Source organism: Danio aesculapii, chromosome 17 (genome assembly GCF_903798145.1).
Source record: "Danio aesculapii chromosome 17, fDanAes4.1, whole genome shotgun sequence".
In the NCBI taxonomy this organism is placed as follows: domain Eukaryota; kingdom Metazoa; phylum Chordata; class Actinopteri; order Cypriniformes; family Danionidae; genus Danio; species Danio aesculapii.
In genome coordinates, this window is record NC_079451.1 from 37,624,550 (window position 1) to 37,637,374 (window position 12,825).

The 12,825-nt window shown below is 35.4% G+C and overlaps 1 protein-coding gene across 1 annotated transcript; it reads right to left on the bottom strand.

Moving 5' to 3' along the window:
- Positions 1–6,374: 6,374 nt before the first annotated feature.
- LOC130244548 (cardiac phospholamban-like) lies at positions 6,375–12,374 on the bottom strand. Its single transcript, XM_056477033.1, has 2 exons — positions 12,266–12,374; positions 6,375–6,949 (listed from the first exon to the last, which is right to left on the bottom strand). Exon 2 carries the CDS (start codon positions 6,873–6,875, stop codon positions 6,717–6,719), a length of 159 nt encoding a protein of 52 aa, XP_056333008.1. The 5' UTR covers positions 6,876–6,949; positions 12,266–12,374; the 3' UTR covers positions 6,375–6,716.
- Positions 12,375–12,825: the final 451 nt, after the last annotated feature.

Genomic DNA, 12,825 nt, shown 5'->3' on the forward strand with positions numbered 1-12,825 from the left:
TTATGGGAGAAAAATGGATTAATTAAGGAAACTACTTTGCAAGCCTGGTAAAATATAGTTTTAAAATATAGTTTACCCCAAAAATCAAAATCAAATTATTTATTCACCCTTGTGTTGTTTTATGCTATGCATGAAAACATGTTTACATTGACTAAAACCTGTCAAAAGGATAAAATACATGGCAATTGCAATAAATTCCACTTCTAAAATCAGAAAACTTATGGGGTATAGACAAATATTTTTGTTTATTACACAAAAAAGGTACGAAAGAGAGAGTAAATAAAGTCATTTAAAACGGAAATGTTATACTTTTTGTAGGTGAACTATACCCTTTACATGCATTTTTTTCTACGGTGCTTTTATGGTTTCCGCTGCACTTTCAGTGACTTGAACAGGATCTGCACATGGCCTATATCTCTGCACCTTGTTTAAATAATTCAGTCGGTAAGAACATTTAAAACAAACATTCTTTTATTGGTTGTCCAGATTTAAAACCATCCTTAAATTACCGGTTTTAGCTTTCTCTCTCATATCATGTTCACAATGAAGTGTAAACAGACATTAAGTGTACAAGCATAGTTTTCCTTATAGTTTATAGCATAGGTTTCTGCGGTAAATAATATAGGATTTTAGGCACAGACCTATAAGATAAACAGCTATGATCAGAAATGAAATTTTAACTCTTGTCAATCAATTTCCGAATTATGGCCAATCAAATTAAAGTGGGCGGATCTTATTGGAGAAACCACTCAAGCGAATAGGGTATATGCATGCTAACAGGACTTTTAATTTGCCAGTAAGCTGGGTTAAGCACTTCTGGTGAAGTGTATGCCAATGCAAAATCGGCGCGTTTAAGGTCAGTTTTCTTTAAAAATCAGCAATCTCCACTGGCTGAGTGATATCTGATATAAAGTAGGGCTCAGATTGTACAAGAAGCACTGCATTAAATTACATTTTCCCCCACCATGTCTTTATAATATGAGCATTTATTTTACCCCAGTATATTCAATGCATCTTCTGCGCTAGCCTGCCGCTTCTCGTTTTACCCTTGAGCAACTGAATGAATGCCAAAGTCTATTTACTGATTGTATTTTAATTACATTACAACATCGATGCTGCAAAAGGAACTGTATAAACTAGAAAAAAGTCACATTAACCGTTCACCGGAAGTTTATCAGTATGGAAACAACACTAGCTCGGCATACACCCTATTTCATCAGGAAGAGAAAGCTTGGTTGCTTCACCACATTGAAAAAGAGCAAGGTAAGAATGAAGTAGCCTCAAATATTAATACCTGTCAACCCTCCCGTTTATCTATCGTCCAGTAAAGGTGTTTTCCCGTATGTTTCCCCTATTTTAATCTTCCTGTGAAGGATGGCAATAAACATTAAACGTTAAGCTGATCCTCCCTATACTCAACCCATACCACCGAACCACCAGGGGTCCCCCCTTGCTCTTAAATGTGTCTGTTTTGTGCTTTCGTTTTATGTAGACATGAAAACACCTTGGCTGTTTCTCAATTCCAAGAATGCAGAGAACGAACTTAAGTTCTTGTGGAGACTGGTCTAGCCAAGTGTCTTCGGAAGAACGAACTCGGGAGATCAGGAGAACAGTCCTTTTGAGAATTGAGATGCTGTGTTCTATATTTTACAGTCTATGGTTCTTCCTGATGGTCACGTGACCTTCACGCGTTTTTTTTTAAGAAAAATTTATTTAAACATTACAACGATTTATTGTTTATCCCCTTTCAAAATATACACTATGGATAAAAACATAAATGTACGTTGCACAATATAAATAAAACAGATTTTAATATGAATTTCAGCAAACAAACACATCTGATGTGTTTATTCCTTTATTAAGATGTCCATGGTAATATTTACTTTTAGCGTTTCACTTAGGTAAACTCCTGAGGTAAATAAGTGATATCTCTGAACTTTAATAATAAATCTAAATAAAATGCTGCGCTTCCCACCTCCAGTCGCAATGACTTCTGGGACTTATAGAGCGAGATCGGTGCTCAAGTCTGCCTCGGTGCGTCCTCGTTATCAAGAACACATCCGGGAAATTTCACGCTTCCTCCGTTCTTGTGGTCTTGAGTATTGGAACTGAACTTTGGCAACTGATGATGGCGTTACACGAGGACGCAATACCACTGAAGAACGCATATTAAGAAACAGCCCTTGAAAGAAATATAAAAACGGAAGGATTCCCTTCCTTTTCATTACAGGCACCGTTGCCCCTCCTACAATCCTCAAAACAAGACTGAGACGAGAGAAGCTTTTTCCTAAAAGATTTGAAGCGGTTTGAAAGTGGACACTGGGTGTTGGGTACGTGTTTGAACAGACATAAAAATAATATAATATTAATAACATTTAAAAATGTCGGTCTTGGTGGATAAATTTTGTCTTAAGTGAGCATAAAAAGTTAGGAAAGCAATTGAACGCTTTCATTTTAGACGTGTGCATTTTAAAAGTGACACCTCTGTTATTTAATGTAATCAGACGAAAATCACAAAGAGAGATTCATTCGCTGCTCTTTAATCAGAATGTTTAAATTATATACAGTGAAGAAAAGGTTAATGCGATTTGATAACTTGTTTCTATTTCTTTATAATAGCTGTTAATTTGAATAGGCTAAACTGTTTGTTAATTTATTAGATTTTTGTAGTGTATACTATTTATTCTTTTCTTTGTAAATAATAATAATAATAATATTATTATAAACATTACTGACCATTTCAACTGTTTATTTACAACGAAACAGCCAGATAAACATATTTAGTCATTTTCACATCTCAATGTTGACAGGTATGAATATTTAGTATTTGTTTTGTCTTACAAGTTTTACATGACCATTGTTATAATTCATTAATACAAAAAACTTTGCTTCATTCCTTAAAAATCCAAACTGAAGATTTACATGAATCATCCAATTCCTAACTTGACAGAAACGTTTCGACATAAGGCAAACAGAATGAATGTGTGCATGTTTTAAAATAATATTTGTAGATATGAATTTTCCAAACTAAAGTAGACCTATAATTTCCTTCACTGTATAATATATAACCTATTATAAAACAAATTATTTTCGTTTTTTAATAATATCATGAAAGGTTTCTTTTTTTTAGGTCTACATTTATATACAAAATGTATTTGTTTTACAATATAAATCGTCACCTTAGATTTATTACATTTTATCTAACAGTTTTTTGGATGAGTTTAAATGTAGGCCTAGCAGTCCCGGAGGCCCGATGTCCTGCATAGTTTAGCTCCAACTTCTTCAACACACCTGCCTGGAAGTTTCTAGTATACCTTGAAAGAGCTTGATTAGCTGATTCAGGTGTTTAATTTGGGCTAGAGCTAAAATAAGCAGGACATTGGCCCTCCAGGACCGAGTTTGGACAAAGAACCAGAGCTCATCTCACATTTGATTCTGTCAAAGTGATGATTTAGAGGCATTTTATGATGTAAAGTGGGATAAAATGTTTTCATCCTCCACTTGTTCAAAGCATCTCTGAGTTTCTCTCTTCTGTTGAACAACAAAAAAAGCTATTTTGAAGAATGTTGGAAAACTGTAACTATTGACTTTCATAGTATTCATTTTTTCCATGAAAGTCAATGGTTACTGGCTTTCAACTTTCTTCAAAATATCTTCTTTTGTGTTCAAAATAATAAAGAAATTGAGCTTTGGATAGAACAAAATAATGAGTAAATAGTGTGTAAATGTTCAAGTTTGGATGTACTATCTCTTTAAACTTTAAAAGTTAAATATCTAACATTTCAATTGATTGGGTCTTTGTGTAACCAAAGAAAAATTTACCAACAATTCCTGCAATAATGTTCGTCCTAAAAATATATAAATAAATCAGCATTACATGTAAATGTTCATGTTAATAAAGTGTTACAATTCTAAGTTTATGTTTTAAACCAAATATATGTAGTGTTTACAGTATTTTTAAGAGCCCCTATTATGGGTTTTTTAAAATGACCTTCCATGCAGTGTGTAACACAGCTCTAACTGAATGAAAACATCCAGCTGAGGTTTAAATCTAAAAGTGCAGCATGTTTAAAACTATTGATACCTTAGCAAAATAGTTGACTCAGAGTGGAGTAAACTAATCGAGTTGGGTTCGGATCTTTTGTTTGATCGCATCGACGTCGATACGGTACATCACCAAATATGTTCTGTATTTCCAGTTCCCGTAAAATGCGCACACGTTTTCCCTCCACACACTAGAGGAGAAGCGGGGGATCGCAGGACTGATCATGATGCGAAGATGACAATCACTGACAGATGGAGATTCGGCTGCGGGGAATAAAGGGTTAAAGTTAATTTTCACAACAACACCACAGTATAGCCAACCTAGTGCTGTGTTTGTTCCTGTCATTTTTCAGATTTTTGGTACAATAACCTACGATGCAACGCGGGATTCGCTTTCCTTTTGCTATTGAAGGAGCAGCAGAGACTATGGGACTTTGTCAGTAACTTTTACAGTTCATATGGACCCGTTTCTTCTTCATCCCGATTATAACATGTAAGTGTCATTAAAATTGTTGCCTTGTTTTGTGTAGTTTGTAAAATATGTGTTTAATTGTGTGTTATTAATTGTAATCGCCCTGGACAGCTTTTCTATTGTAGTGCTTGTGCTATATCTTTCTGGTTAAATCTGTATGGGGCTGTTCACATATCGTGTCCAAAACTACGTTAAAAACGTGACTCGCTCTTCTTCCTTTACTGATTTAAATGCGTTTCTGAACTGGCGATCCTCTGCTGTTTGCCTTTGTTATGGCCTCCATCAGCTGTTCCTCACACATGCGGCACGGTCAATTTTCAAAATAGTTGAACTTTTGCCACTGTGTGGATTAATTCTGAATGTGTGTCGTTGTAGTTATTTGGGGTTAGATTTAAGAGTCGAGCAATATGCTGGTCTGTATTTAATGCATTCCTGCATTGGGCTCTCATACACTCTATGGCTGCTATTTCATAGCCGTGGTGGGCTTTTCTCTCTGTCTTGTGCTGAACGCAGTCGACCAATCACAACAGACTGGGTCAACGGACCAACCACCGCAGATTAGTTTAGCGCTAAGGAGCGGTTTGGGAACAAATAAATCACTGAACGATTCAAATGGGAGTCGCTGGGATAATTAGGTAAAAAAATAAATGCATATTATAATACAATGAAAGACCTTGCACGCATACTAGCCTGTTGTTGGAGACCCCTAAAACCAAAACATGACCTTTTTTAATGCAAAATAGGTGCTCTTTGATATAAATACACTGATAGAAGCTTATTTCAAATGGAAAGTGATTTTATTTGATTAGAATTAGACGGTTCTATCTGCATTCGACCTGTTACAAAAATCCCCATTTATAAATTGGAGAGTATTAAACATTTTTTTAACATTTACATTTAAAATTTCTTTTATTTTCATCAACGAATATTACTTGTTCCCTATGCTGTTTTTGGTAAATGGAATGGACAAAACTTAAAGAGATCAACTAAAGAGATCCACTAAACGGACATTTCTGTCATCATTACTGTCCTCTACTTTTCAAAAACCCAACAGGCACATTGTGAAAACATACCCCGTATACATTTCTGGAGAGTGCGAATTATGTAGCCAGAGAAATGTATGCCTGCATTTTGTTTCTAAAACGAACAATATAGTTTGGTATGATGCCGCCAACAACTTTTGTTTCTTTTTGCACTACCAGCAGACCGCTTACCTCAGTGTGGATGGCTTTTCCACTGTTATCAGTTTGCCCAGTGGCTCGCCGCTTATGTCGGCAGACTTGAGATGCAGAGAGGAGTTGACCGTGACAACGGGGTTCGAGTCTGGTGAAGAACGATTCCAGAAAGCAGGTAAAACAAAAACAGAAGGCAAAAAATAAAATAAACAAGTAAATAACAGGGTGAGAATGAGGTAAGAGCTGAAAACGTAAAAATCAGGTGGTCGCGAGGGCTTTTTCTGGATTGGTTTTGAAAACACTATTGGTTGGGTTTAGGGGAGTCTGTGTGCAGGTCAATCGGTGCTTTTGAAAACACTTGACTTTAAGGAAGGGGGAGGGTGGGGGTTGTCAGTCAGTCAACAGCGGCTTTACGTGAGAACAGCAGGCGCGAATGGCACTCGCAAGAAAAATTTGAGATCTGAAAAAACATAGACAGCGGCCTCTGATGGATATGTCGTGCTCTCCAGAAGTGTATACAGGGGTACGTATCAATAATGAGCCTGGGTTGCAAAAACCTGTTTAAGTTTTTTTTGTGGGGGTGGGGGTGGGGGGGGGGGGCTGTTAGCACACAAAAGGTTGCCGGATTCAAACATTGTTCAAAACAACTTGTTTTGTGTTCAAGAGGGGGAAAAAACTCAAGATTAGATTTTTTAGGTTATTTTATTGTGACCTATGCTTTTAAATATCATTATCCCTAATCCTCTTGGATAAAACCTTAATTCCAAAGTGACAATATTCCTATGAATCATTACAAATAAAAAACACATGATTCAGAGAACAAAAGCAGACTTGTACTCAGTGCCATTCTATGGTTCAAACATAAACTTATCACAGTAAGAATAATGCAAAACAAACACAAATGGAGCAAAAAAAAAAAATCAAATCATTTCAGCAAACTGAAATGTGTCGCATCGTTTTCAATTCCCCCAAAAATCGTCCAGGATCTTGAGCGCGTCTCGTGGTTTGTGGCCTTGTTTTCGGTGTCACATGAGCAAGACGATGATGTAGATGAGCAGCAGGCAGATGAGGATGAGGGAGAAGTTGATGATGAGATCCTGTAGGTTGCGTTTAGTCTGCGGGTTCACCTCGATATTGGATGCTCTCCGGATCGCCGAGCGCGTCATGTGCTGCACCCGCTCCATCCTGACAGCTAAAACTGCAGACTAGCGGCAGTGAGAGCAGTGGAGATGATGGTGCTGGTGCTGGTCCAGTGATGCTTTATGGGGAAACAGAGACATCAGTCTATTTTAGGATGATAATAAGCTTTAGAAATAAAGATATAACAGGTGATGAGTATTATAGGGCTGTGTTATGATGAGGGCGGATTAAGCTTTATTTAACCCTTTTGTGCATGGTTTTTGTTGTACTATAGAGATATGTGTCATTTAAATTTAGAAATACATCATTGAGGGAGATAAAGCGGATAGTTGCATAAGAATTATAAAAGTTGTGTATGCTGTTAATTTAGAAAAGAAGAAAATACTGGGAAGAGAACATATATATTTATATTTAGTATTGTAGATTTAAAAGTATACTATATTTATTTCATTTCTATTTCGTTAACCTAAACATTATATACTTATATATTATATATAAAATAGATTTTTTTATGCTTAGCATATATAAGTACACCCCTGAAAAATCTTTTTTTAATTAATCGTTTCTATTGGATGCTTTACTGTAGTATATTTGTGCATATAAATTAGTTTAATCAGTATTGAAGCCAAATCTGGAGCTAATCTAACAAAATAACTTATAAAAACGGTCCAAATTTGATAAGTTATGGAAATATTCATTCATTTATCATTTTTCTACGGCTTTGCCCCTGATTTATGGAAATATACAGTATTAAATAAAAAAATTTAAAAGAGGAAAAATCAAGAGAAACAAAAAAATTGTTGAAAAGTTGTAGTTTGTAATTATTTTTTGCAATATTCCGCTTGAGTTTAAATGTACTTTATTTCAGTTTTTAAAGATGTTCTGTGACTAAAATATTATTTAAATAAATATATCTGTTTATTAAATCTGTTTTGTTTAAATGCACCAAAATACATTGCCTATATTCACTGAGAAATGGATAAAAATACTCATTTTCAAAATAGGGTGTACTCAATTATGCTGAGCACTGTATCTTAAAAACTATTGAAATGATTACTGATCTATTTATTTAAAAGTTATATATTAATTTGATAGAATGCATTCAAAATTGAAACATAAATACATTTTTTACATTTTCTTTTCCCTCCTTATATAATTTTTAATGTATCATAAGTTATTGTAATTATGTAGTGTATGAAGGACAAATTTTTAAAAACGCTGGAACATGGAAATATATCCCATATAGGCGATAACCGGTTTCAAGGTTTACTACAGTTTGGAAAAGTCAAGGCATTAAAACCGCAAAAATGTTTTGTTATACAGTTCCTAAGGTATATGTAGTATGTGTTTTTGTAGTATGTTGTGAGGAAATCAGTGTTTTTGAAGCCAATGAAGATAGTTGAAGTCAACGATTTGTCTTAATTATGTAGCCTGACATGTTTACTGTTCCAAAATATTATAAATGTTTTCTAAAATGTAATATATTGTGTTAAATGGGGAAAAGGTTCTTGTTTTTTACTAAGACGTTTAAAAATATATATTTTACAGCAGTAAACACAATACTGTAATAGCGTGAAAATTTGTTATTTTTTTACAAGGTTATCATACCGTCAGAAACTTATACCGACCTATGCCTAGTCACGTAGTTAGCTTTAACCCTTTATAGGTCGATCACTGGAAAAAACCTGCAGTGTTACTGGTGGTTAGGGCTGCGTGATAGTGGAAAAAATCTGACATTGCGATATTTTGTTTTGCTGTGAAATATATTGCGATATGACTATAATTTCACCTGATGATTTAAAAAGCTCTATTTGGAAATATTTCATTCATTTAGATTCACTGAGATCAAGTCTTTTTCTATGCAATGCATCTGCATAAAATATAATAAATAAATAAAAGCATATTTTAATACGACAGACAAAATACAAATGTAGTTTCAATATATGGTTAAAAATAATAAAAGCAAGAATTCCTCAATCAGATTGTGTGATTTTTATGTATTCCCAGCATGCATTTGTCTTGCATTTTCACCGTTTGCTAAAGTGATCTGATTAGCATGAACAGTCTGTAGCAGTTCTCAAAGTTCAAAGAGTATTTACTGTCACACTCTTACCCTCTTCAGGGCACTTGTTGAAATCTGTGAATGACATGCATTTGAGAGAGACAGACACTTGTCTAGCAGCAAACATTTTACTCTTATCACTGTCTCCAGATGAGTGCACAGACTGTGCCAAAAGTTCCCACACAGTCAACTGAGTCACTCTAAACGTCAACACTTCTGTAAATTACATCACAGTCAATCATTGGTACATTTTTGTCAGTGTTTCATTCCACTTTACTAGACAAGACAGTTTCCTCTACGAAAGTTATGAAAATCATGTAATGCACATAGAGCCATGGATTATCCTGGTTATACCGCGGTCAGTTGTCAGCTCAGCAGTGATAATCTGAAACTCTAATTTGTGATGTCAGAGCAATATTTGACTATAAAAGTTAATTATGATGTTACTATTTGTCAGTTATAGCTTATCAGGTCAGTAGTTATCATGTTAAAAAACATCATTTATAACACTGTTGTTGTCAGATTTTATTTGTACTTTCGAATATGAAAATAAATATTGCTTAGTGGAAAGTAGGGCTGCACAATATATCATTTCAGCATCGATATCGCAATGTGTGCATCTGCTATAGTCACATTGCTGGATCTGCAATGTCAAAAAATTATCTTTGCTATTTGTTCAAACTTATTTAATATGAGCTTAAACAACACAAATTTGGAAGTTTTTGGACAACTTAATTGTTTTATGTTCAATCCACTTAAATTTGATTCCTTGTTGTCCCAAAACAAATCGATTGTGTGGAACCCAGGGTTTTTTATGGGTTTTTTATGGGTGTTTGGATTATAATTAACCAAAAAACACAGTTCAGTACCCATGAATTGCGGAGTTATTGTGAATTTTAACCATAATCTAATAGTGTGTAAGATTTTTACTTGGATCTGTTTTTAAGGCTTGCAACTATAATTTAAGTGAAGTTTCACAAACTAATTTCGAGTGGAGCATGTGATATGGTTAAGCACGGCTGGTTTCTCATCTGTAATCAGTAATAATCCAATCAGATTGATTCAAGCTGATCTAGGACCGATTTTACCCGATTTCTTATCTTTACCCGATGCCTTATCTTCATTTTGGAAAAATCCCTCCTTCCACCCCATCTCCTCCTATTCCTCCCTTTTCTTAGGGGAGCTCTTGAGACCTACCTGATCTCGGACCCCCTTTATATGCTTAGTGACCAGGCGGGAGCCTTGGGCTCAATTGTCTCCGAGCTCAGGGTTTTCTCCCGGGACAGCATGCCAAACCTGCTATTAACGCAAGCATATCTAAGTGTGAACTCTTGAAAGCAAATTGAAACTGTTTAGGAACACGAAATTCTAAAGTTTGGCGCTTTAACAAAGATTATTTATTCATTCATTTTCCCCGGCTTAGTTCCTTATATATCATGGGTCGCCACAGCGGAATGAACTATTCCAGCATATGTTTTACGCAGCAGATGCCTATTCAGCTGCAAACCAACACCCAAATTTTTGTACAGGATATTTTATGCTTTATGCTACATTTGATATTAGATGCACTCTCCTACAAAATCAAAGTAAAATTATGAATTCTTACCAAACAGTTTTTAGAAGTTAGAAATTATAATCATATCACGGTACAAAATGTCACAAGGTCAGTTTTTTCCAATATCATGCAGGCCTAGTGGAAAGCTTTGTAGATTTGAATGTTTCGCTTTTTAGAGATGCGAAACATTTAAATGAAATAGCTGTCCAAGAGGTGAGATGCTATGAAATGGATAAATAATGTACTTTTTTATTGTAATATAGATTCAGTAGCAACATTATTTCACTAATAAACATCACATTATGTCATTGACTACGTTTACATGGACATCAGTAATCGAATTATTACTGTGATAAACTGAGATATTGGATGTGAGTATGAACTGCTGGAAGAGTGTTGTTTTAATGCAATTTGATACCGCACGCCGAATGGGAGAAAAAAAACTACATTTGGTGATGCAGGTGTCTGTGGTCATTCGCTGACTTGGTAGGTTCAGAGAATAATGTCAAACAGCTGTGTGTGTATAGATTACCCTGTCGCAAAATCCTGCATGACGGTAATAGTTTGATTGCGGTGTTTACATAATAATAATAATGTGACTAAAATCATCATCGTTTAGTTTGATTATGACTTTATTCATATTAAATAATCAAAAATCACTGTTTACATGTTAGACTCTTAATCAGAGTATTGTCTTAATCGTATAAAATCGGATTATTGGTGTTCATGTAAACATCTTCATTAAGAACAAATGTCTATGCTCTCAAATATCTCATTCATCATACAAAAATGAATGAAAATATAACCGTGACAAGTGGATGGGCAGATCGCACAAAAATGTATCATGAGATTGTAAAAAGTAATATAAGCAACAAATCCATTAACATGTGAAGTAGTTATGAACTTCTATAAGATTGCATTGAATAACACTGACTTGAACTAGAATGCACACCTTCCAGCCAATCAGAATGGAGTATTTCGACAACATACGCCATGAATTCCAAGTATCTATCTGAATTATCTTCAAGGAACAATGTCCCTATTAACAAAGTTAATTGACCATTAAATTTAATTGGCTTCTCTCTATCTGCCTCTCTGCCATGCTTATCCAGCCTCAGTTACCGAGCTTTTCAGATGGGGAATTTCAGTGAAGCATATAGTTGTAAGAAATCCTGGATTTTTTTAATGCCCTAAAGCTCAACATTTGACCTATACTTTTCTCTATGTGGGCTGCTGCTTTGGATAAGCACAACAACTTGATGACAAAAATAAAGGATAATGGGTCGTACGTCAACACATGTTATTTTAAATGCTCCAAAAGCCAGTGTTTATCTGGGGAGCACTGCATTCCAGTCCTGTAATCCAGTGGCTGTTATACTGTAAAGTAAACACTAGCATCTGTGATCAGGGTGCTCTGAACGAAACGGAAACTAGATTTGTCTTTCATTCTGTTTTAAAAGATGTTACTGTGTGGCTGTGCAGTATAACAAACAAATCATCAGTGCTCCTATTATATTTTTATAAACCTATGTTAATGTTTGGACTTTGACCGACTCTTTTCTGTTCACTAATTTGCATGGAAACAAATTTGATGAAAGTGGCATTTCAGTACAGCATGCAAATGTCCAAATGCCCTTCAGCCTCAGCCCTTCAGCCTCAGTTTGTTTCTCAAATCTCTATTTTCTGATGTAAACTACATGCAATAGCAGAAATGTGATATTAAAGCTCACACTTTAACATTGTTTTAGTAAAGTAGCTGTCGTTCAGTTCAAAGGCTGTTAAATGAGGATTTAGTTAACCGAAAGTCTTTTTCTTACCCGTCGAATGTCAGCCAAAGAAAGAAACAGTCCTCTCAAATGTTAGGATGATCGTGAAGCAGCAGGAATTGTAGACACACGGGCTCTCGGGACATGCTGCAAAGTTTATAGGAGGGATTGAAAGGGGTGTGGAAAACACACAGGAGGGCGGTGGATGTGAGGAGAGCACAGGACGGGGCTGTTTTTTATCCGCTCCTCTGGGCAGTGTTTGTTGTGATGACACACAACTGATGAAGGAAGTCAACGCGTGGTCATTATTGATCCAAACTTTCATTTATAGTAAACAGAGAAGACTGACGGAGCAGGATTGTTAGAGTTTGCAGTGAAAAAATATGTAATATAATAGACTTTAGATAATAGAGTTTTCAGACTGAAAACAAAAGTCATGTTTAGGCTGTCATTGAAGTTACGCTGTAACAAAAATGCAGGGTTGCACACAAATGTTGTTCCAACATAAATCATTCATTCATTCATTTTCCTTCAGCTTATTTATCAGGGGTCGCCACAGCGGAATGAACCCCCGACTTATCCAGCATACGTTTTACACAGCGGATGCCCTT